This window comes from Micropterus salmoides, unplaced genomic scaffold, assembly GCF_014851395.1.
Source record: "Micropterus salmoides isolate LMB-PRFRI ecotype aquatic unplaced genomic scaffold, ASM1485139v1 Ms_hic_scaffold_11, whole genome shotgun sequence".
Taxonomy (NCBI): Eukaryota; Metazoa; Chordata; class Actinopteri; order Centrarchiformes; family Centrarchidae; genus Micropterus; species Micropterus salmoides.
Window position 1 is genome coordinate 24327067 of NW_024040152.1, and position 26902 is coordinate 24353968.

At 40.3% G+C, this 26902-nt stretch overlaps 1 protein-coding gene across 10 annotated transcripts in view; it reads left to right on the forward strand.

The window, feature by feature from the left end:
* The window catches only part of cobl (cordon-bleu WH2 repeat protein), a 61834-nt gene that overhangs the window by 27995 nt on the left and 6937 nt on the right, over window positions 1-26902 (forward strand). For 8 of the 10 annotated variants that reach the window (XM_038711924.1, XM_038711930.1, XM_038711931.1 and 5 more), the window contains 7 exons: window positions 1202-1378; window positions 14886-15483; window positions 19232-19390; window positions 22872-23193; window positions 24463-24578; window positions 24908-25099; window positions 25281-26878. In XM_038711924.1, the coding sequence (XP_038567852.1) occupies window positions 1202-1378; window positions 14886-15483; window positions 19232-19390; window positions 22872-23193; window positions 24463-24578; window positions 24908-25099; window positions 25281-26878 (3162 nt within the window). The remainder of the gene's footprint in view (window positions 1-1201; window positions 1379-14885; window positions 15484-19231; window positions 19391-22871; window positions 23194-24462; window positions 24579-24907; window positions 25100-25280; window positions 26879-26902) is intronic. The other 2 variants (XM_038711932.1, XM_038711934.1) reach the window with 1 other exon arrangement.

Sequence of the window (26902 nt, forward strand, 5' to 3'; positions counted from 1 at the left end):
CACAAGTTTTCCTCTATGCTGAAGTTAGACTGACTTTCAGTGTTATTAGTATGGAGTGAAATTTTAATAGACCTCAGTATATTATAGTAGGATCAATCCCTGAAGCACTTAAAAGGCATTCCCCAGAGATACAGTTTGAGTCATGTTACTTATGCAGAAGTTATGCAGACTTTGTTCAGTAGGTTCCATAGGTTTAGTTACGAACTTTGTAATTATGAGAACAGTGTGAGTTTGGGTCCTTATCCCTGAAATGATGCAGTACATTTTGCTACAGTTAAGTTTTGCTCTCTGACTGTTTTGACAGCTTTCAAATTCTTTACCAGAGGGAAGGAGTAGGAGAGAGCAGGTGAAAAAGTCAGACAGAGTTCACGTGAATTTTCTGCTTTGAAATTATATTTTGGTGAGGTGAAAACAAGGTTGTTTTTTGTAGGATTTCAAATGGAAATCACATCAATCCTTCACATTTCTTTTTTGTTCTGACAGCCTCCACCTACCATCTACCCCACCTCCCCCTTTCCCTACTCCTACCCCTGTCAGTCACATAGCACAGTGAAAAACTGACCCAATAAAATACTATTTTGCAACAGTAAAAACATATTTTGACATCGGTAAAATATCCCCAATGTGAAGAAAGCTGCTCTCCTCAAGGCCTCTTTTTAGAAGTACTGTTCCTTTCTCATCAATCCCCACTGTGAGAAGTTCTAACCTTGGGTCCAATTAATTCTAATGACCTGGACTTAATGTTCCTTTTTGCTCAGCTTTTATGCTGTATCCCGGCATTGTCTGAACGCATCAATTAATCTGCTTTTAAACACTTTTCTTTTCTTAGATCATGGGGATATGAGGTGTGGTTTGGTTTCCGCATGGTGCCAAGGCTCTGTACCAAGCTGAGCCACGGGGAGATTCAGATTTTCAGGAGCACTTTGGGCTCTCTTTGATCACATATTGGAAACCATTTTTCTGTTCCAATGCTTCAGTCATGAGCAGCCAACCTTTGAAAATGCGCTGGCACTTACAACTTGGTCTAATAAATTTGGCAATAATTACAATAATTGTTGTGACTGAAGAATGCACTATATGATTAGTGATTGCAGCATACTCACTTGATTGATATCAAATTATCCTTAAAGCTCTTATACATTTATTTACTTCCATTAATCAAGTCTGACCTCACTTCCTTTATTTTTGACATCTCCCACAGGGTCTGTCCACAGGTGTCTCCAGCATAGAAGATCGGCCCAGCACCTTGGGCCAGTCTCAGTCCGTCATGAACTTACCCAGGATGTCTCCCAAGGCTGAGGCCAAGAAGAGGAGAGCCCCAGCACTTCCCGGGGCTCCAACACCCACCATGGGAAACACTAGCATTGAGGGCTATCAGGTGAGGGGAAAAAAGAGCTGTTGGTTAGATTTACAAATATCGATTATATGATGCATATTTATAATTTCCAGTTATTTACATTGTGACATATTGGGTTTGAAATTCTGACTTTTGCTCCACGTACATCCAGTGTGGTAAAAGCACTAATTCAGACCTGCATACACAAAATTTCACATGGCACACTGCAAGCAGATTATTGTATGAAGACATACACACATACACACATGAATAAAATGAAAAAATATACATATTGGGATTTTAATGATGCACATTTTTTTGTCTTAGACAAGGTCCATTTATGTAAAATATCAGAATACCTCAGCTTTCAGGATTGACCTAAAGCATGACATCTGTAAGCTGCAATCTGTTTGATGCAGTCTTACTTGTTTTGACCTGAGAGTCAGCGCCTCAATGTCAGAGTGACCTGAATCATCTACATTAGAATAACAGCTCCCTGCAGTCTCATTATAGTGTTATGGAAGCATTCTGGGAAATGTTGTTTAGCAACCAACATCCTTCCTTCCCCCCTCTGATAAGTTGTGTTTATTCGGAGGAGCTAGTGTTGTTAATGTATGTTATTGAGAGGAAATTTGGTTCTCAGGACGGCATGGAACATGGTGTTATCTTCTTTAGCTTAATTACTTAAACTGAACTGAGCGCGGAGGAACGGAAAACATTTCTGAGAAATGTTGTGTGATATAAGCTACTGTCGGTAGCACAAGCCTGAATGATCTGATACACAGTGATTCTTGCTCTTAAAAAATATATATGTAATAAGTTTAGCATCAAAAGCAGTAAAGATGGACAATCATTAAATAATGGTACAAAGCACACAGGTCGTAATTCATGTCAGTTTAAGTTTATCCCCATCTTTAACTTAACTTGGGTAAACTTCATTAAACAGAGGCCTAGTAAACCAAGATACTGTCTGTCCACTGAAGTTATTAATGGTAGAGCAAGTTTAACCATCACGTTCCTACCAGTGGACTGTTCGAGATTGTTTAAATGTGTCCTTCCTGTATGCTATTCCTTTTAACTTAGAGATGTTTGGTGTTATTTCTTTTCTTCTTTTTTTTTTTCCAACCTGTCCTGCCCAGCAGCCTGGTATAGAGTATGATGACCTTGATACCATATTGTGCCAGACAGATTTTACTTTAACAAGAGAGTATTAATATACTCCTTTGTCTGTTTTATTATTTATTTAATTATGTATTGATTTGTCACCGGGCCGGACAGGGGGCAGACACGGGGATGGGGGGGCACAAACAGACAGCACAGAGAAAGGACCTGTAAGAGAAGGGGGAAAGGGGGATGGAAGGTGGGGACAACAGGGAAAAGCTGTGGGAAACACCAATTGCAGAAAGAAACGAAACCTGCAATAGAACAGAGAGGGGGGCTTGGGGAGGAGAAAAACAACAACAAACAAACACAAACAAAAACAAACAATAAAAATAATAATAATAATAGTAAAAGACAACCAGCCGAACAGCAGCAATAAACAGCTGACATAGTAAGACAACTAAAAGAAAAATGAAAACAAGAAACAGTCACACACACTAAATAAGCAACACAGCACAGCCACGAGAGCTGGAATAATAATTAATTTAAATAAGTAACTGAAAGAAAAGCATCAGGAATAATTCTACCAGGGACAACCTACATTTGTTTGTGTCTGTGTGTGTCTGTGTGCGTGTGGGTGAATGTGTCTGTATGTGTGTGTGTGTACATGTGTGTGCGCATAAGCCTGTTAAAGAATGTAGTTGTTAGTGAGAGTGGGGCGCCACGACTTTTCTTCTTGATGTGCATTGCAAATCTATGAAGAAGCTCCTTTTAGCTGTTGTGCTTGTTTTTAGTACCGCAAATTATAGTTGTGGTGAGGGAGACAGTAATTTATCTGTCCACCTGTCAGATGAAGAGTTGCGACAGACACCAGAGGTGAAATACTGAGACACCACTGGGAGTCACAAGGACAGCCTCACGGAAGGGTCGGGGAAAGTCATCTACGGACTTGATGGCTGGTCTAATAATAGATTTCTCCATCTCGCTCTTATGCCTTCTCTGAACTGTCACCCTGTCTGAACACAAAGTCTCATGTCTTTTTAATGCACGTCAACACATTGCAAGGTCACACACTGCAGTGCAGGACACCTCATGTTTCACCTCTCTATTTTCTAGTGCAGCTTTTTGAGCAGGGAGATTGAAGACGGGCCGTCGATGTGTTCTGCCTGTCTTATCAACAGTTCAGCCTCAGGCCAACAAGTGATTTGAGTGAGTTTTGTATATCTTAAACAGAATAGCAACACAGCTGTAAAAAGTGGAACCTCAATATTGATTTCATGTACATTTTTAACAGTTAAGTGGTCACCCAACTGACTGATAGATGAATGAATGGATGAGAAGTATAAGTTATTTATTGATTTGTTTGATATTGCTTCATATGTGCGTAAATGTGATTAGTCATCTGAGGACACAGCAGAGGTGTCAGGTGTTCAAAGATTAGCAGCTTGCCTGTCCTGTTTTTGTTGTGTGAATGTGATTAGGAAGGATTTAGCTTCATGACAGTGAAGGGTTTCATAGCAGCCAGGTCTTATCAGGATCGTTTTTCAGTGGCCGTGGTATTAAAGAGCTCTGCATGACTTGGATCTGTGGAACAATTATACATGCCAAATCAAATCACATTGCAATCAGAATCCAAGTTGTACTTTCACATTTATGTGAAATTTGGCATTGTAGTTGCTGCTGGCAGTTTTTAATCTACACTAGGAGAAATGTTGCTTGTCAGTAGATGAGCGCATCGTCTTCAAATAATTCAAGCTCCAGTGAAAACAGATGTCACACTATACTTAAAAACATAATAGTTCAGATACAGGTTTGTACACAAGAGATGGAAGCTGGCCTGGCACAACTCACACACAATTTATCACCAAATGTGGAGTTTGTTTTTGTTGTATTTTTCATGTTTGGTTTTGCTGGCTCAGACTTAATAGCAGGTCATATGAGGACAGCTCTCTATGATGAGTGTCCTCATTACAGACCTCCCTCTGTGCCGAACAAGCTTAGGTGGTCAACTAATTGCCACTTGCAAGGCACAGTAATGGATGTTGACATCATAATACAAGCTATAAGGATGATGAGATTGTTTTAACGAAGCTAAATGTTTCAAATAGCCTTTGGAGAGGAAGAGATCACTAAAGGCCGTCATTAAAATCACAGAAGGAACATAGTTAGATTAATATCACTGGCAAAATTAGGAGGGTCAGAATGTCTTTATAGTCATCTGTGGAAATATTGGTGAAATTCAGGTCCACATTTTCACGCAAGATAAACAACTTCTGTGTCTGTATCATAATTCTTTTAGTGAAAATGAAAATTTTGACGCAAAAATGATCACTCCCACTAATTGTAAATCATATCGCAAATCATAATATCTGTCAAAATAATCGCAATATGATTTGATTTTACCATATCATGCAGCCCTAGTTCCTATACAGTTGTGAGAGTGGGAATAGCATAGACACTAAAATCAGACGACAAAGTGTTCCAGGAAGAGTTGAAAGTCATCTTTAACTGTAGGAAAATGATGTTTTCACATTCTGGAGTAGAGAAATTTACCGTTTTGTTTCTTCATCTTAACAATCAACAATCTGTGTCTCTCTTTATGAGAGCAGCAGTGAATTAAATTATGTTTTGGAACATTGAGTTCAGAGAAGCACAGCGTTGTTTTGGGTTTTTATTTTCCAGCAGTGATAGGAAATCTGTTGTGGTTTGGAAAGGAAGCCATGTCTACATTGCCTCTTGTGATAAAGGAGTTCAGATAAATTCTGAGCTTTCTGCTTCACTGCTCAGTAACAGAAAGTGCGCTTTGAGTAATGGCATTTGTGCTTGTGTGCGTTGTGTCACAGAGAGAGTCTGAAAGTCAAAGGAAGGTAACATCAGGTCTTACAAGGGCTTGACATGTGTGTATTTCAGTTATGCTACATTAACAATGTATATACTTTGGGATCGTATTTCCAAAATGTGGTACAGGATGAAATATGGTTGCCGTGCCCTAAGCGCCATACTCACCCTGCAGTAGGAGGACACCACAGGGGGAAAGTTCAACAGAGGACAAGCGGCATTAAAGAATAGAGGTGGCAGTAAGCAGGCTGTCTGTGAGTCTCTGAGAAAAGTCTACACATGTTCTAAAATGGATTACCTACACCTAAATATGGACTTTCAGCTTTTCTTGTGCTTTCACAATTCCTACATTTAAACTTACATTTTTAAACTCCTGTCACCCAATGGCAAAGCAAATGTATTTTGCATTTCTGCTTCCATTAAACACTAACAAATCCCACCAGACTGTCCAGAAATTAGGAGATTGGCAGAATTACATTTATGTACACGTGGAAAAACTTTAAGCTTGACTTAGCCAAGTCAAGCTTGGTACAATACGGTGCAAAACCATTTCTTGTTCTACAGAGGTTTCTTGTGAAACCTAAAGCCAGGGAAGGGTGACATGAGCCAGAGAGAAGAGGAAAGACATTTGGACTAAGTCATGATTGACATCACATCTGTTTCCCGAAGTGAACACTGATGTGGGAATGAAAATGTGATGAGTGTCTCATGAAAAAATGAACCATGGTAGCAGAAACACTGCTGCAACTGAATGAGATTACATTTCTCAAGGGAAATCCAGTTGTCAAATGTGACAAAGAATTGACCAAGACAGATCTGTTGTTATGTGATTGCTGATGAGATCTTAATTATGGCAGTTTGCACTACTTTAAGGGACAGAAATATAGTTTTAAGTATTTTCCAAAGTGTGTGTGTGTGTACTTTGTGGGTATTCAGTTGTGCGCGTGTTTTAAACAATATCACAATATTCTTCCCAAAACTGTCCTCACAGTTTTCTGTGTTACATGAATAAGTTTTTGTGCATGCTGCATTCCTGTCTGTGTGGCTTCTTGATTGATCAAGCTAGCAATGTATTTCTTCCAGATGATTTGTCACATTGCAAAAAAAAGTTGGCTGCAGAGGGAGGCTTGTTTTTCACATCCATCCATCAGCCCCCTGGTCGTCTATAATGGTAGCTAACTTTATTCTGCTCTAATGCACACCTCTGGTTCAATCAGCCGGACAAAACACAAGTTGCTACTGGATCTGTGTTCAGTAATGAACGTTCCTAGAAGGATTTTTCTTTCTTTCTTTGCTTCTATTTTTCTTCTTTGTTTTGCTGTCCATCTGTATGTTTTGTTTCCCCTTTGTATCAGCTTTTGTTTTGCTGTACACCCTGTTTTGTCTCTTTTACAACACTTGTTGACACAGTCGGTAACAGCTTCACCCAGTGAATACACCCCCTACTTTTAACAACATAAACAAAGAAGGTCAGCCATACTGTTGTTGGGTTTCATCGCTGTTAGTCCCTGTTGTGTTTGTGGTTAGATAGACTTAGCCTTGTTCAGATAAGAATATGTGAGAGAACAAGAAAGCAAAAAAATTAGGGTAAAAGTAAGAAACTGTCCAAAGATAGAAAGAAGGAAGGTAACCTGGGTGTTCTTTATGTGTGCTGTCAAAAGAGGTTTGGAAGGATGTAGAGAAGGATGTTTACCCATTTGCCATTGACTCCACTATATCTCTCCCCATATTCTAATGGAACAAAACATTTTTTCCTCAATCGGTTGGGAGCAAAGAAAGAAAGGAGGGTACTGCTGCCAAAGCAAACGGGCAGCCCTTCCTCTGTTCAACCCTCATGCTCATCCTTCATCTTTCCTAGAGCTGCTAATTTTATTAATCTGTGCTAAAGCAGAAAACGGCAGGTGCTCTGGTAGTACAATGTTCATTTTACATACGTCTTCAAAAGGGCCTCGATGTAATTGACGAAACAGTAACACATGCTTTATCCAAGTCTGAATATAACAAAATTGGCAGTTACATGTGCATATATGAGTCAGTTACATCAGAACAGTTGTACATCAGTGTTAGAAAAAGTAACATTCATGCAAAAACTGAATCTAAATACAACAATTTTGGATACTGTTGGATCGCCATTAGCAGTGCTTTTACCATGATAACGGATGAATAGAAGATCTTTTACTGGTTGTTAATTGTCTCACTGTATAATGAGTACTATTAGATGGAGTGCAAGTGTAAAGTTGAATTCTGTAATGCAATGGAAAAAGTATCTTTTGACACACAGTATAGTGCGTTACATTTACATTACATTTATTCAGTACACTGTTGTTGTTTTTTTATACCTATTTTACTCTTATGCCATTATTGAATGTAGCCTTTGTCATACTAATACCATAAATGCTATTTATATTGATGTACTACATGTCCTGTGTCCAATATGTCTGCTTAGTCTCGTGGTTGTCGGTAGGCACTATAAGACTTCTATTCTTACTCACTGACCTTAAAGATGAAAGTGTGAGTTAGGGGCCTAGAATAGGGGACCACTCAACTGTCACAGTTCTCGCCCGCCTGCTAATCTCTGTCGCGGAGACAGATGAGGGAGATGCTCGGGTGCTTTTCATGCACTGAATGGTTATGATTATTGATAAATTAGCCCTTAGCGTTAACAAATGAGACTTACCACTGTGCGGGGCATTTTTTTTGCACAATAATTTAATGAATAAAAACAACCCACAAAAATAAAATTGCTGTTTTTTACAACTGGAATTAATATTATAGTAGTGGTAAACTACATAGTAGCTTATACAATGATCTGAAATTATAATAAGTCCACTAACATTTAGCCTAATCAAAGCTTAACCACAGGGGTGTAATATCAGAAAACCTTTTTTTTGTGAAACAGTTGAATTTTAACTAATAAAATTAATTAAAACTAATGTTTAAATGTTACAAATACTGTATAAATTATAGAATAGGCGGACTATCCAAATAAAATGTATCCTGTAAATATAATCAAAGTCATAAGGTAACTCATTGCCTTTTCTTTACGCTTATCGATCAGGCTTACTGTCGCGCATGGTCACCCCAAAGGTCCATTCTGAGCCAGGAAAAACACAGGTGGTTCATCAAAGGTGATAAACAATTTGAGTGTCCCACAAAGTTCGCGCACAACTCTGCATTGGTGCAGCTGCTGCTTTTTTTCTACCGCATGCAGGCGCACTGACAGCCCCTACCTTAAAGTGTGTAAGTTTTAGTAACATCTAATGGTGAGGGTTGCAAATTACAACGAATTGCACCCCCCTCCCCTATCCAAGTGAGTAGTATAGCTATGGTGCCTGAGACAGGACAAAAGATAGCAGAGAGTTGCTAGTCAAGAAATTAGGTGTCTTTAGATAGATGTATTAAGAAATTGCATTTACTTTATTATTCAGAAAAACCATATGTTATTGTGAATATTATTGTGACTTGTGTCTACATGAAGTGCTACATGATGTCTCATACTCCTGTAATACATTATTTTACTGTAATGTAATCATACATTTTTTGATACATCTTGGCAGGGTTGGCTTATCTGGACTAACATACCAAAGTAAATGAAGAACATCTCAAAAATATCACATCTAGTGCTTCAAGTATGACCACACAGATAACAAGAAAATGTAAGCCTCATTGTTTCTGCACCACAGCCCATTATAAACACATGATACATAAAGATTACAAAGGCATTGTCAGGTGAGGATCAAGGCTCCTCTCGCTTTGCTTAATTAGATAAGCATGCAAATATTACCAAAATGTCTTAATTTTTTGAAATACAACAGAAACACAAAGTAGTACTGACAGCTTGTGGTAAATCTGTGCAACGTTTTTAATGGGCATTTAGCATGTGAAAGTAAAGATTACACATTTGTGTGCACAGTAGCGAAGCATTATCTAAGAAAATTTATAATGCATGCTGGAAGCTACTGTGTTATTGCCAATTGGTGATCAGCTGATTGTCTCCTAAATGTAAACGACAAAGCCAAAACAGAGCGCTGTAGAGAGAGAGTAACTACATGTTTTTTCTACCAGGGCAGTGAAAGTTTAGCTGGCTGATCGCTTCCATGCTCTAAGCTAACATTACCTTTTATTGTCGGTTACTGATCAACTGATTGTCTCGCTAATGTAACTGGCAAAGCCAGACCACAGGCTGGAGAATAACTAGGCTACATGAAATTAATCCAACATACATATTTTACACCACTGACGGGGAAACACGTCACTTCTCTCTGTGATTATGCCCATCTTCGAGCTAAAGCAAACAACAGTTTTCATTTGCATCGCTTAAGTCTGACTAACTTAGTTACCTGTCCAGCAGAAAACAGACAGCTTCAGCTCTGCTTTGAAAACATTTGTCCCACATCAGAACCTTCCATCTGGGAAAATCCACAACAATTATATCTGTGTGCCGTCATCTGTCCTGACTCCGTCTGGCTTCATCTTATGAAGATCCACAGGCTGTCTGCTCGTGCTAAATAACATGTGTGCATGTGTGTGGCGACACAATTTGGCGACCTCCGTGGAAGGGGGGACCCGTGGTTTTGTAGATAGAAATAGCTCATTCTAAGGTAATAAAAACATAACAGTTCATTATGTAAGGTCTTTATACACCACTGAAAACATAGTTATGGATCTTGTATTGCATTTCTGTCAATAGATCCTCAGAAATACTACACACTAAACCTTTCAAGAGTTAGGGTTAACATATTTGGATTTATTCACACACTATAATAACAGTGTTAATATTATTATGGTAATAGGCAGTATATTACCTTATTGGGAGAAAACTGGTTTCAGTAGATGTTGAGCACCCCCATATAGCCAAAACGGTACTGTATGATCCTCATTTCATATCGACTCTGCGAAGATTCAACTGATCTTGGGAGTTGAATCATACTCCTTTTATTGAATCATCAAATCTTCGACTATTTTGGGTCACCCCTAAACAGATGTACAACAAACCACGGTAAAGACGACAAAAGGGGCAATACAACAAACTTTCCATCTGTAGCAGAAGCACCTGATATACATTACATTGCCAAAGGTTTTGGGTTGCTTGCCTTCACATGCACATAAAGGTTAATGACATCCTATTCTTAATCTGTAGGGTTTAATATGGAGTTGGTCCACGCTTTCCAGCTATAACAGCTTCAACTCTTCTGGGAAGGCTGTCCCCAAGGTTTAGGAGTGTGTTCATGGGAATTTTTAACCATTCTTCTAAAAGCGCATTTGAGAGGTCAGACACAGATGTTTGACAAGAAGGCCTGGCTCACAGTCTCTGCTCTAATTCATCCCAAAGGTGTTATAGCAGGTTGAGGTCAGGACTCTGTGCAGGCCAGTCAAATTCTCCCCACCAAACTCGCTCATCCATGTCTTTATGGACCTTGCTTTGTGCACTGCTGCACAGTCATTTTTGAACAGGAAGGGACCATCCCCAAACTGTTTCCAACTTGGGAGCATGAAATTGCAAAATCTCTTGGGCTGCGGTGGAAAAGTCAAAAAAATCTTTCCTAACCATTTTGTGAAGGAGAATTCATAAGGACTTAGGAAAAGACGACCGCGGGGCTAAGAGAATTTGACTGCTCCTATCTAGGTGACGTAATTATGCAAATGCTGATGTTACTGATGTGACCTGAACCATCTGTTAATAACTCTAACAGATTGCAGCGCTGTCTACAGAAAGCCAACCTTGAAATGAGCAAAACCACTGTTTATTTATTGTAGGCAGATAACTACTACTAACCCCAGGCCCAAAACTCACTGTGTCTATGAACATAGCTGTAAATGTAAACTGGAAGAAACATTTCATTGGTTTTGCAAGACAATGTAGATGACAATGGAACTGGGTCAGCCATGTGCTTCCTTATCCTTAGCTGGCCTCTTCCATGCCCCCCAACACACACACACACACACACACACACACACACACACACACACACACACACACACAATAACCCTAACGCATGCTAACTGTCTTCTAGTTTACTGTTTGAATGTTTTTGACCTCGGTGCCCTCACAGTGTTGAGACAACTCAGCCGCTATTATTATCTCAGACACACACATACATACACATACATCACCGCACACACATGCGTATACTCCATTTCACATTCCACATTAGTGCTGTAATGTTGCCCTGTAACAAAGCCCCTCACCCATCAAAAGTACTTCAAAACAACTGATGAATGGTCACGCCACCAGGTTGCAGTCTCCATGGGTGGCCCTATCTGATCAACATGCTCCAACATGGGGCCCCCTCACCTCTCAAATCATAAAGTGGAAAATTTAATGGACACACCAGACTGTTCTGCCATGGCCTTCAATGCACTTCTGTGTAACGGTGCATTCTGTTTTTACCCATGTCCACATATGTCATTTTATTTCTCAATAAAGAAGAGAAACATCAGAACGTTTTAAAGCAAAGAAGCATATTGGTAGTAAATGTGCTCATTGAGATTGACCAAAAACTATCAATTGCCACTTCATTTTAGTTTAGTATTAGTCAATTATGTGACAAAAACATTGCAAAGAACAGAAAAAATTTGAATAGCTGTAATCAAGTTCTCTATTTTGCTTAACATTGGCGAGAGTTTCGTTTCGATAGACTGCAAGACAGATGCCGAGCTGGCCTTCTTTCTGTTGGTCTAGTAAGTAATAACTTACTAGCTGTTTGTTGCACTTTCTTGATGTTTGGCTGTTAGCAAAGTTGTTGACTTGCTTGTTTTTGATGAGTAAGACATGTTATGTAATCATAACAAATGCACATGTACAGCTGTCCTTGTTAACAGCAGTAGATTACAATCTGAAATGGTAGGGGCGCCAAAGAAGGGGGAGATAGGATAAAACTATTCATTCATCAACAAGCCAGTAAGTGGGAAATGATTTGTTTTATTCGACAGGGAGATGAGTCCATTCACCTCCTGTGCAAGTTGATCTCACTTTCTGTGAAGTCAGTTTTCTAAAAATCTATTTAAAAGTGATATGGACAGGTTTGAACAGTATAGATGTCCTTATTTCTAAAAAATCCCTATTGCTGCTGCTGCATTCAACTTTTCGTAACTCTAAAACAAAAAGAGAACATGCCCGGAGCTGCATGAAGTGTTGCATCATGTAGCAGGATAAGAGAGAGAACAGGCCACCTTGCCTTTCTGCAGACAAACTAGATTTAAAATATACCCATGTCCGCATGTGTGAAGTTATTTCTCAATCAAGAAGAGAAAGATCAGAATATTTTCAGCAATAATGAAAAAATTAACTACTGCGGAGCTTATCTCCCCTAATAATAAAACAAAGCAGTCTTCAGTCAATCAAAAGACGAAAACATTGCAGAGAACAGGAAAGCGTTGAATAGCTGTAATCAAGTTCTCTATTTTGCTCTTGTTAGTGGAGTCACTGTAGAACAAACACAATCAAATTGGTATTGAAACAAGGAAGTCAGGTGATCAGATCAGTGGCTGATGGCGTCCCAACATCCTTTCATAATCATCAGAAATAAATGGTGACTTGTTGATTGAGTTTCTTGTATTAAGAGTGCACTTGGATAAACAATGTGGAAGGTATTTGCTTATTTAAGCCTCATAGATATTTAATACACCAGAATATGATCCATGGATCTGGCTCCTTGTTATAATGAACTTCTGAATGTTTTTCTTTTCTCAATAATATAGTCTACCTGAATAAAATCTACTTTCTGATTAACCAGTAAATTTGAGTGGAAAGAGGTATTTCGTTTTACCATCTTTAAGAACTGCTTCACTCACTTCCACAACTTTGCATTGATTTCATTAGACACTGTTACTTGTGATTTGATGCAACGTGACTTGACTGTACTTGTGGCGTCAGGACTTGAGATCCACTCGATACTTTAGCTGTCATTTGCTTTGTTGTGACTTGACTGGATGTCATGACACAAAGTTGACTTGAGACATGAGCAAAAGTGGCCAGATCGCGCCTCTGGCTTTCAGCAATACATGCTTTTTTCAAAACAAGAAGAAAACTGCAAATGTAAATAAACAGCACACACAGTGTATACATGATCATATTCCATAGTCAGTTTAAGTTAATGTACAGTATGACCTTGAATGTGGTATAATATAGATTCTTGAGACTTGGCTTCAGTCTCTAACAATCTTAAGTACATGCTGCGCTCCCAGTCTTGGCGCCAATAAGCCCATGAGAGCAGGACACACTTAACCCTGCAAACCTCAACATCTCCCTAATCCATACAGCCTAGCTCAGCCTGAGATATGAGATATATTATTCCTTCTCGTGTGTGTGTGTGTGTGTGTGTGTGTGTGTGTGTGTGTGTGTGTGCGCCTGTTTAGTCACACAGAGAAGCTTGTGTGCTTGTGCATGTGTGTTGCGGCCACAGCTTTTTCTTTCATAGCAGGGCTTGGCTGCAGTCTTATGTTTCACTCTGCAGGGAGCACACACATAAACATACTTACACACATGCATGCACAAAATCTGCAAGCGCACACACACACATCCATCTTCATAGGCAAGTCAGTTATCCATTTCAGCTTCAACTTTGGCCCACATCTACTGGTATGTCTGTATTCATATATGTATGAATGCCAGAGAGGGAGAGAAGCGGGAGACCAAGGAAGAGAAAAACAGCCAGTTGGGGGGCCATTTGGATTTACATAGCATGCTATGCAGTGAGTTTATAGAGTTCACATGTGTGAACCCACTTTGCCTGCAGAAAGGCAAGGTGGCCAGATCTCTCTCTTGTCCTGCTGCATGATGCAACACTACATGCAGCTCCGGGCATGTTCTCTATTGAGTTGCAGAGTTACGAAAAGGTGAATGCAGCGGCAGTAATTGGGATTTTTTTTTTTTGAAATAAGGACATCTATGCTGTTGAAACCTGCCCATAGCACTTTAAAACAGATTCTTAGAAAACTGACTTCACAGAAAGTGAGATCAACTTGCACAGGAGGGTGTGAATGGACTCATATCCCTGTGTGGAATAAAACAGATCATTTCCCACTTGTTAGCTTGTTGATGATCCATAGTTTGATCCTTTCTCCCCCTTCTTTATTTTGATCTTTCTTCCATCCTTTACCCTCCTCTTCTGCAAGCTTCTATCTCAAAATGAATACATTTGAAACATGCATTGACAGATTTCTGTTTAACTACTTGTTCTCACTGAGCCAAATGTCTCTTGATACCATTTTTTACCCTGACTTCTTGCCTAAGTTGTACCTTGCCAATATTTGTGTTTAAATGGAATTGAGTGTTGGAGATATTGGAACAACATGACAAGACAGAGTTTCTAAATATTTTTGTTTGTGTTTGCACACACATGAAAGAAAAACCACAGTAAAATGCACATACAGTATCAATATGTATACCACTGCATTAAATTAACTGCATCACTGCCAGACTTTATATGTCTTGTTGTACACCTGCCAGAACTCCACTTGATTTAATTACTCAGAAGTAAACTGTACTTCAGTCTTGGTAGACAGGCTGATTTATGGTTCAACCACACACATACACATACATAGGCATAAGGTGCTGATGTAAATTAACTTTCGACGTTTCTCTGTCTTTCCCTATCACTTCTATCAGATGGGCCTTGGCTCAGAAAGCCAGCAGAGGAAAAGAAAGGCTCCAGCCCCTCCTCCCAATACCCCAGGGCCAGACGACATGTCAACCTCTGGCGCTCCCACCCCGGATAGCCACGCAACCGAAATACCTACCCCAGCCTTCCGCACCAAGGTGGCACAGTCAACCACTGCCTCTGCTTCCACTGTGGTAACTCACACAACTAAACCAGTCCCCTTGAAAACAGCAGTACAACCGCCATCTGTGTGCGCTGCCACAGCAACCTCCAGCTCCCCGACCCGAAGCAGCAGCACTGCCGACAGCCTCGCGGTCCAGGATTCCAGCTCTGAACTCAGCCACAGCCTCGATGACTCAGACGCTGACCTAGACCAAACTGATTCCCACTGCAGCAGCCTCACCAGCAGCACAGTGAGCGGGTCTGTGCGGGTCCAGCCCGCTACTAAAAGCTCCAGAATCAGGGTGAAAGAATCAGAAGATGCCAGCAGCATGCCTGCCAAATTAGATCAAGAGGCGACATCAGCTAGCAGCTCCAGGTCGGAGACTGAGTCGGCCCTAAACCTGAAACTGGATGAAGTTGAGAACAACAGACACAGCGCAATGGGTAAATATTTATAAAATGGCATGATAACAGACACTCAAAAAACAGCACCGGACACAGGTATTAGAAACCACAATCCACATTTGATTGTATCTTTAATACTCCTAATTTGATGCTTTCTGAAAACACACTATAATTATCAGGTGTTTTTTCTTTGATTGCGATGAGACAACCTATTTTATTCTAGTAATTGTCTAACATCTCTGTTGGCAGACTTCTTCTTTGCAACTTAAAGACAGATACACCAACACTGGTAGACTTTTAGATTCTTCAACAGGAAAAATGCCAAATGACAGTTAGGATATTTATATAGATAAAGCAGACACAGCACCTCAGGCCACGAACAAGCTCTACCTGTTCTATCTTAGTTTTAATTTCCTCCATCAGTTACTCTGTATAAACATAAATCAATTTTAACCAACTGGCATATCACATTTTCACACCACAGTACACAAAACATTTATATTCATCAAAGAAAATTAACTTGGCTTTTGATTGCTCAGCAGTGATGGCAAACACTCTCACTGTATGTTAAAGAAGTGAGTCAGTCTGAAGTTGCCTGCATAGGTTTTCTACATGTTAGAAAGTGATATCTGCCATGGAGAACTGAACTGTCACTTCTACAACTTCTGAAATATAAACTGCCGAGTGAGTGAGTGTGTGTGCACGTCATGGCTGAAATACAGGAACTAGCGGAGCTGGTATTCATCATAGCTCATGAGACAATACAGTCCTTGTCTCTCACCTGCACTTATCAATCCCTCGCATTCTTCTTATCTTTCTCTCTTTTTTTCTCTCTCTGTCTCTCTCTCTTTCTCTTTTGTTCATGCAGCCGCTCACACAAACCTTAAAAGCTGGCAGATGCAAAGGCAGACGGATCCATCATAGATTTAGGAACAGGATCTACTTGAACTTTAGCCGCCCTCGTATTGATCCTTTTATATAACCTAGATCTTGCTCTGTAGCAAATTGAGATTGCAGCAGAGGGCTGCCGTGTCTGATGGGCAGAGATGAGAGAGCTGTAGACCTCAGAAAAGGGATGACAAAGGTGAGGGTACTAGAATGGAGTTCAGAGAAAGGAGCATGGGAAGGTTTTGGCAGCGGGATGAGAGGGCAGCAAGGTAGAAACAAGGGGACTAGGGGGGATTTAAGGAAAGGAGAATGATGGACAGGCAGATGAATGGTTAGTGCATTAGTCACGATAGACCAGACAGCACCAGGTTCATTAATACATTTATAGACCTAGCTACTTCTGTATTTTCTCTACCCTGACAGTGCATCACCTTCTCTCTTCTCTTTTGCTTGACTCTCTCCCTATCTCCTTTTTCAACATCAACTTTTCATCAACAACATATTCTTCAGAGCAGCTTGACAACTGCACATTGTTATACGAACAGTACACATTTGGCAGTGAATGAATAGCTGGTATACACGTTAGGGCTAGACAAGTACACCCTGCATGTACAGTATAGGGTGGTGCCCTCATGCTTGTATAGGCAGAGACAGAAATGTACACAGCACAGGTTTCAGGTAGGCTTTCATTTTTATAGGTTTGATTTAGTCTTTCATCTATCTGGGTTTTATTTAACCTTATGTTTAAGCAAAATGGATGTGTAAGTCAAACGGTAAACTGTATGTCATTAGCTTTGAGAAAATCTAAATAAAGAGTGGTGGAGCTGTGAGAGACCAAACCATTAAAGTAAATGTTATACTAACTTTAGTATTTTTAAATTATTTTAAATCTTGGTTTTATACTTTTATACATTCAAAATGTCTTGTTTGTATGCTTGTGCAGGAATGGGTACGTTAGTGTGTGTGTTGTATGTTAGGCACGAGGGAATACACATTATCAATGTTATGTGCATACATATGTCAGTTTCAATTCAAAACTTCAGCTTGGTTGCCTCAGACATCAGGGCAGTGTGTGCCACTTATTTAGGTATTTCTTTATTAGAAACACACATCACCAATAATATGAGGGGGAAACTGAGATGAAGTTGAAGGATTAGCATCAGGGTAATTTGTAGACTTTTGTGGATAGGAAAACTGTTTTACCGTGTCTGTATGTGTGTTTGTGTATGTGCTCCAGAAGCTGTCATGGTTATGATGGTGTTGTTTATCATCTTGGTGCTGCATGCTGTTTCAGTTCCTTCCTATTGTCGACAACAGAGTAAACAGATATAGTACATCGACAGCACCTGCTGACTAAGACTCAGCACACTGATCCATCACTAGTCCAAGGACTAGGTGGCTATATTTCAAAAGAGCTGTTTTACAGTAATTGTGCTTTGGCTCTTAAAATCCAATATGTTATCCATATTGGCTTTGTCTTATGTGTCAGTCCACTCTTCTGTTAGCATCACCCATCTCCTTTGCTTATCAATATAATGCTTCTTTCTATCATGGATTGACATAATATGTAGCAATTCTGCCTCTAACTACAGTAGTTCATGAAAGCTTTTGCATTTGCTTTTTCCGAAAACCTAGACATCTAGTCTCAAAGCAGAAAACTGTACACCGCTGACGAAGCTGCAGTCTTAACTGCACTTTAACCGTCCATGCATTGTGTTTCAAATATCTACTGAAGTTAGCATGCTAACAAGTTAGCCCTGGCCCGTTCTTTCTCGTAATATGACTTTGTATCTCAAGAGCTGCTAGTTCGATAGTATAGCTCAGGCCTCCCCCTGGAGTTTTAGCTGGGAGATGTGTGCGAACGACAAATTTGTCACACAAGCTCTTTCAGCTTTTTAATCTAAAAATAATCTGACAAAAGGAAAAATATTCTTACACATATTTTTACTTTACCGAACTGCAAAATACAACCATACATCTTCTGAATTCAAGTTTCTCTCTTTCACCAAACTAGTGGCCTTGTTAACTCATCGTAAAACACACTTCATTCAAATTCATTCATTTTCAGTGAAAAAATATATTTTCATAAATTGTGCAGCTCTAGTTAGCAGCAGTTATGCCTTGATATGTGATATGCTGCCCCTATTTTTTTGGATTATAACTTTGACTTTGGAGAGTAGTCTCTATTCTTACACATTCCACTGTTAATAAGTATTTGTTAGTGGTTGAATACAAGTTAGAAGTTACAGAAATACTGAAAAACCTCAGTAGCAGAGTATGGAGCACTGAAAAATTATTCTCTCGACAAATCTTTACTTTTTATTTTTCTTCAGCTGAAACTGGAGCAGTGGTTAAAACGTACAACTGAATGTACTGTAAACACTAGAGTAGCTGACAGTGTTAACAGGTTATTTATCCTCTACACTATTTACTTCGGCACAAGGTTTAAAAAGGCTGGCGCTTGTGCAGAGTGTGAGTTTTTGTTGTTGGTGGTGAAACAGGTGGACATGGAATACTTGCCGTGTACAGAATAAAAGGTGTTCAAACCAAATAAACGTTGTATTTATTCCAAGTAACAAAGTACTTTAACACTGATAACCTCTATGGCTCAGCAGACAAAGGACAGAGTTCTGCCCACAGAAACCCAAACTTCATCACCAGAGATAAAGAAGCCACTGTTTGAATAACAAGCAGTCTCTAAGAGGTGTAGCACGAAAACACAGAAGCCGAGATGTTGGCAGAATAAATAAAAAACAAAGATCTTGACGATTACACTATGTTTTCTTTGCCACTTTCAGTTTCATATGAAGTTTGCATGGAAGATGTTTGTGTCACGTTCCCCACTTTTACAAACATGACCATCGGTGCCTGCCCTGCCTGCATGCTGTTTCTCCTATAGGAGCCAGTGATCGACCAGCGCCACCCAAACCTCGTCGTTCCCCGGCCCGGGAGCCACCACAGCTTGTCCTATCCCTTACCCCGTTCTCCCCTCCCCTTGAGCCCACAGAAAGCAACTCCCCACAGAGCCCCACGGAGGCGGAGGAAGCAGCTCCCCAGTGTAGGTTCCACATGGACTGCCTCTCCCTTTGCTTCACTCCTGGGCTTTCTTTTCTTTCCTAGATGCTGCTCTCCTGGTTTTCTAACTTAAATTTCATTCATCCCAAAAAGAGTATTTATTTTTGCAACCATCCTTTATTGCCGTGTGTGTGTGTGTGTGTGTGTGTGTGTGTGTGTGTGTCACTCTGTTCTCACGTGTTCTCCATCTTTCCATCAGCGATCTGAGCAGCTGAGTTGCTAAGTGATAGGGCCTACTGGGTCCATGTGAGGTCAAGTTGCTTCATATCTATAAATGTCAACCTGTAAGCCCGGGTATTTCTTCTGGATCCAAAAGGTCAGGGCTGGGGTTAACATCAATCAACTCGAGTGCCTTTTTTGTTGCATTTATACAGTACATTGGAGTATATTAGATGTATAATGGAAGACATCTTTGAGTGCTGTTGAACTCTCTGTGTGTTCTCTGCATGATAAGGCTTTATCATTTCACTGTTTGTTGTTCTCAATTTCTTTCTTATAGGTTTTTCTCCTGATGGTGTTTTGATAGTGATCCTTGCCAAGTGCAATGTTCATGATCTATCCATCTTAAAACTCATCTGTTCTTCTCTTTACTCCCGACCCCCTCACCCTACTTTGTAGTGTACTGCTGTGGGCCTGTGCGTCTGCACTCCAAACACTCCTGAAGTCCCTTGCTGGCTTGACCCTTCCTTCGTCCGACAATCCTTTTTCATCAGTTCCCTTTGCTTTTTCCTGGCCCTTCGTATTTCTGCTAGACCTCCTTCTGATGTACACCACACTCCTCTCATTATTTTAAGAAATGTTCTACTGTTTCTTCTGTATTTGTTGTCAAGGTCTCTTTGCTATCATAAAGTGAATCATCTCATTTCTGTTACTTGCTTTCATTTGGTGTCGCAATGCCTCACAGGAGCCACTTCACAGCAACCTAATTTCATCTGTTCTTGTGATGGTTTGGATTTGATTCTTATGAGGACAAAAAATGCTGCAAGTGAAAGCAAGTCTTGCTCTCCAGTTTTACTCTTAACCAATGCTAGATTTCTTTTCTTTTTTACATATGTATGTATATACTGTTGGTGGTTTTGCATTTCAACTTGATCTGCTGGTTGCCATTGATTATGCATGAGATCAGAGCTGAGTTAAAAGTGGACTCACAGAATGTGGTCAAGAGACTATACAATGATAGATGAGCTAAACCCTGGACGTATCAGTTACAGTGTGATTGATGAGTGACATGCTGAAATGAGGCTATGAGGCAAGGCCATGTGATATTTATCAACCAATACTTTGGTGATGCGATATCTGCAGATCAATAGTTGGACAGTGGATGTTTCTCTCTATGCCCGGTGTCGTGGCATGGCTTAGAAATCTGAGATCCGAATGCATGCTGCCTTTGGCAATATTATGGAAAGGTGATCTATCAGTGACATGTTGTTTTTTGGTAGTGGTGCCTCATGTATTTTTAAGACAAGTGTATGAAATAAATTACCTCTTCCCAAGGAGAGCTTATAACTTAGAAAAGAGAGTGACACTACACCCTAATTTGTTTTTAAAACTTTTTTTTATTATTCAGAAAGCTTATAGTTGCATGAATACTTCACAGCTTGTTCTTAAATGATAGGTGGGTATCCAAAATAACTCTTCTGTCCTGACATCCTGTGTGAAAAAGGGGTTTATTGTTTGGGGTCCAGAGCAAAATATATATATCCTTCCGATCTTTGGCTGCAAAACTGCGAGTAACCCAAATGTTCTGTTTGTGCAGTAACTATGTCAAGGGAATGGAGTCCTTGTTTTTATCAAATGACTTGTTCTGTACCATATGGATGCAGCTATTGTGGTGTCTCAAAATAATATTTCAGTGAAGTAGAATTTTATATTTTTCAGATGGATGATGGTTAGTCAATTTCTGGCTCTGATGACAGCAATGTACTTGGCAGATCTGATGAAAATTTCATTTTACAGTAATCCGATTTTATGTAAAACATTAATCATCCTCTGCAAGTTCTAAGCCATTGAGTTATGGTGCAAATCTTTTGGCTAGTTAGAGGATGTGTACTTGAGCCAGTAGAGTTGTGATAATGAACATGCAATTATCTGTAAAGGCAATCTGTGTTGTATTGAAAAACAGAACATATGTTTGAAAGACATTTTTCAATTAAACAGTTGAAGACTGGATCAAGATTCAAGGACGTTGGTTTGGGATTGTGCATGGATTGCCTTCGTTAGAGTTTGAAAAGTCACATTTTGCTTGGCTTTAATGAAGCATGTGCCTAAGGTCATATTGAGTCGGAGGTTTGAGAACTATGTGTGGATGTTTACTTGTGTATTTGTAATGCATGCACATATGTGTGCAAATGTGCATAAGACTATGTGTGTATACATGCGCTTGTCTGTGCACGTGTGTGTGTGTGTGTGCGTGTGCCCTGATTGTGGCTGTTGCTGGCATTACTAAGCTGTTGCTGGGAATGAGCTGGGAGGACAGCCCTGTGAGTCATCACCACATCTCCTGGAACTGACTGTTCTCTCCACACCATTAGGAAGAGGCCCAAAACTGACAGGCGTAGCGCGCGCGCACACACACACACACACACACACACACACACACACATACATATTGGAGGACAGGGCATGCCCAAATGCACTCACAGATACATGGTATTACAAACAAGGTCACTCACTGTTAAACTCATTTTGAAGAATCCCCAGTTGAGTTCCCAGTCATGTGTATGCTGGCTGGACTGCTGAAAAGCTAACAAATAGTACATTGATTTTTATTCTCTTGGCCTCGAGTTCAATAAGATCAGTGACAGACTAAATAAGTAAGTAAAACCCACAGGACTGACCAGTGCATGACTGTACTAAAAAGATGAGAGGGTATGAAGCAATACTATCTTTCACTGCAACCTAAAACAGTACCGTTACAATCTAATTAAAAGGGTTTGTCTACAGCAAGTCCACCCACACATCATTAAAGCTGTTTTATCAAGCCACAAGTGGTTGTGCTCCGGGCTTGTGTTTGTATATTTGGCTTGTGTTTTCTGTGTGTGTGTGTGTGGGGGGGGGGGGGGGGGTTAAAATGAATGTTGAAACTAACGTAAATACTTCCTCTTTTTTTCCCCCCCTCTTCTTCCATCTCTCACTCTGCATGCTCGCACTACATCCTATGGTTCTTTTCAGACAAACATTTGTTGTTTTTTTCCTCAGTGTTTTCCCAGGTATTAAATTAATTTATGGCTTGTGAAATTGAGAAAAATAAAGAAGGCCTAAAGGTTTTTTGAAGTGTATGCATGGCATGAGTAATGAACCTGAGGCCTTGATGATGTCTGAACCCAATACAAACCCATTCTCAGTCCTTTAGTTTCACAATATATAACCTTAGGTCATTGGACACCCTTTGATTTGGATGTTGAAGTTGCTAACAGTTATAACACCCTAAACTGATGCTAAGATTGTACTCTATCCTCTCCCAGCTTGGCTTCACTCCATGCGGTGCTCCACAGCCAGTGGCCAGAAACCAGAAACTGGAACACCCGAGGAGGAGACCATGTCCTTGGGCAGCAGCAGTGGTGGCAGCAGCCTGCCCGACCAGGGTTACGCCGCCTCTGAGGGTATGGCAGAGGGCGAGGACTCAGGCATGGTTAGCTCTCCATCGGACGCCCATCCCACATCCCCAGATGGGAGTTTGTCCCTAGATGGAATTAGAGGAGGCGGAGGAGAGAGACTGCTGCGACCAGTGCGGGACAATTCCAGTGACAGCGATGAGGGATGTGCTACCTGGGGATCAAGACACAGGTAGAGACAAAGTCATGGAAGTAGGGGGCGACAAGATTGAGGGAGGAAAGTAGAATGAAGTTGACAAGCATGTACTGTATATTTATATTTACCTAATTTGTGAATTTTGACAATTAGTGATATTGGATGATGAAAAGTTGAATTCAAGATGGCTTGGTACATTAAGACATCTGCACTGGCCAAAAGAGAATACGGTGACTCACAGCGTCTACTTTACTCATTAATCTATCTGGTCTTGTGCTTCCCAGTATTTATTTTTTGCCTACTCCTACCAATCTTCTACCTCAGGTCTTTTCCATCACCTTTTATTTTTACATCCATTCTAATAGACAGTGGTTTCCTGGCATGTAAGATAATGCATGTACCATTGACCTTGCTGTCAGCTGATAAGTAACACCTGCCTGAAAATTATTACTAAAATTTTTTGCATTTAGCAATCAAGTTTAGTTTTCCACCTGTGTTTCACCTGCAGTTTTAACGATCACTTTTTCAGCCAACTATAGAAGTCTTTTTAACTGTATAGAGACGGCAGTAATAACCAAGATCAGTTCCCATCATGTGTTATATGTGAGTTGTAGCCAAAGCTGGCACCTTCAACCTTTAGTGCTAGACTTTCATAGTTATGGTTCCAGGCCCTTATTCAAAGGCCTTTGTGGAAAATGAATGCTGCGCAGATCAATTTTCACCTTTTAAGTTGTTGTGGAATGTGTATGGTAATGTGCCCAGACCAGAGATCCTAGATCACTGCCCTTACTCAGTGAAACTGTATGAATCCAGGGCCTGGCCTGATGCTGCTGGCTCCTCAGTATTCCAGGAAAGCACTATAACCCTGTTTTCTCAGAATCGTTGAGGAAGAGAGGAACAGTCCAAGTCTCTTAGAAGACAAATTCTATTTGGTTTGGCCTTCTTGTTGCAATTTGTTATGGCTAATACGCCAGTAACTCATGAGAATGCTCTGTTGAACCCTTAAAGAAAGTGAAGAAAGTTTAAACTGTGGTAATAATATCTTTATTCTATGTGTTTCAAAGCCAAAAGGCTCCAATGAAAATAAAAGTGAACTTTGAACAAGCACAAAATATTTAAAACTAACACGTTTGTTTTCTTTCTTCTACTACTGAACTGCATTTAGCCTTTTGGTTTCCGTGGCAGATTAGTAATGGGAAGGGTGCTGGATCTAATAACATCAAATGTTTTGGGACTCTGTGTGTGTTTCTACGTGTCATTATGTGCAGATGTCTTTCTGACACATATTTTTATGTCCCTCCTCAGACATGATGACATCAACCCACAGGCAAAGTTAGGCAGGTTAAAAGGCTATGCAGATGACCCGGAGCTCACAGCTCAGCTCCATCAGACGTTGGCAGATTTTGAAGCAAACCTTGAAGGTGAGGGGACAGGCCACAATCCACATGTCATCTTAAACTGGATTTATATCTTTTCATTGAGGCGTCCTGGCAGTCCAGGCGTACATGCCTCCAACATCGGAAATTATATCTGATGTAGTTAATTAAAGGATTAAAATGTCTTGATCATAATACCACTGCAACACTACCCTGTGTACTGAATGTTTCACATTACTCCATATTGACCACAAATGACTGTTCCAAACTCTTTTTGATAAGTAATTACCATGGTCATATTCTTAAATATCTAAATGTGCACTACGTACAGAAAGATTAAGATATTAACCCCTTGATCTGTTCCCCTTTTCCAGACCACATAGATATGGTCTCAGCAAAGGAGACTCCCTATACCATGTCCACAGACAGTAACGAGGTGCCGGTGTCTGTAGTAGACATGGATGTGCCAGTCACAGCCATAGATGAAGTACTGGAGGACTATGAACGTAACATTGTAGAAAAAGAGGCAAAGTCACTAACCAGGACTGAGTCCACTGGCAGCAAAGGTATGAAGAAGAATATGCTTACGTCCAGTAGATCATACAGATGCTGCTTTAGTGCATTTGATATTTTGTGCTTTCAGAGTCCATTTATTCAGGCTCAATGTTATTTATACAATACAGTTAATAAACGTATGTATTTTATTTATGTTATAAATGGATTTCTTTTTATCCCATCTTGTCAAAGGTCCTGTCTTTTGTCACCAGTCCAATGTGGAGCCACAGAACAAAAACAACAATGCTTGTACAGCAGCTGAAAGTAAGAAAAAGAGCAGTGCAAATAATAAGCAGCCCTCTCAACCTGAGCAGCATCTGGAGAAAAGGTCTATCGGTGATAAAAAGACAGAAAAAATACTAGAGACAAAGATTAAAGAAATAAGTATCACTGATACCAACAGTGCGAAAGAGGATACACAAAGAACACCAGCAGTGAAACCTTACAGTGACATGCAGAAACACAGAAAGAGCACTGACATCAAACCTGATCATGTGAAAAGTAACGCTCAATCTTTTCAAGAGAAGAAACCTGTTCTTCCATCAACCAGTCATAGATCAGTATCTACAGAAGGAGATGAAGAGATGCACAGTGTTTACCAAAATAGTTCCAGCTCGAAGACTTCACAAGGTAAAATCACTCGCAATGTCACATCACGCTTCGGAATGAAAACTTTCACCGTGGTCCCTCCCAAACCCGCCATCATGCATGCTGCTACGGGAGAGCCAACTTCCAAAACTGTTGGTGCCATTAAGATTGACGATCAAGGAAATATGGTAAAAGTGGGGATGTCCCGGAACAAAGCTGATAGTTCATCAGAGTCAGGAATTAATTATAGCGAGGGGACTCCTCTTCTTGGAAAAGCCAAAGCTTTTTGGAGCTCAAATGAAAGACAAGAAAGTGCTGTGCCCCACGGCAAAGATCTCATTGATAAGGCAAGCACAGATGCCCTGAAAAGTACTACCACTGCAGTCGCAGAAACTACATTGAAGGCCAGTAATACTGAGGACCTGAAAATGAAGCAAACTTCACTTAATAAACCTGCAGAGAGATCCCTGCCTGAAAAGATGCTTAAAGAAAAAGCTAAAGAACTAGTAAAAGATATCAAAGTTGCAAAAGAGGAGCTGGTAGAGGTAGAGAGCAAGATTTCAGTGTCCCACAATGTTAAGGAGCCAAGTAATAAACCTACCCTTCCCCCTCCTATCCTGCCAGACTTGAAGAGAGACCTGTCCTTCCTCAAAACATCCAGGCGAACCTCAAGCCAATACGTGGCTTCTGCCATCACTAAATACACCCCAAAGACCTCAGCTAAGACCAGCTCCATCCCTAACGTTCCTGACTCTGCTTCGTTAAAAGCCATCGGTTTCCAAAGATCAGGTCGGTCCATACAAGTGAATCCACACCAATCTTCCCAGTCATCTTTTTCAGATAATAAGGAGAATGAATCTAGTTCTAAATCCAACCTTCCTGGTCCTAAGAGGTCGATGAGCTACCCAGAGTATGTGTCAGATAGCCCGAGAGATTATGTAGAAGTGAGACCGGACAGAGGAGGATTTAGAAGTTGTGTTGGATCCACCAATGGAAGCTCTAATATGCTGGAAACAGAAACAGCCAAGAATAAGCACATGCACTCTAGTGGCCCCACCCAAATAAATATGACCGCCAATCATGACGGAGATAATATTAAACATATTCGGCCTAGAAGCCCCAGCCCTGTACAAAGCCATCCTCTACACTCATCTGCCAAACCAACCACAGCTCCCAAGACTGTATCTCAAGGTCAGACAAGTGTGAGTAAAACTTGTATTAACTAT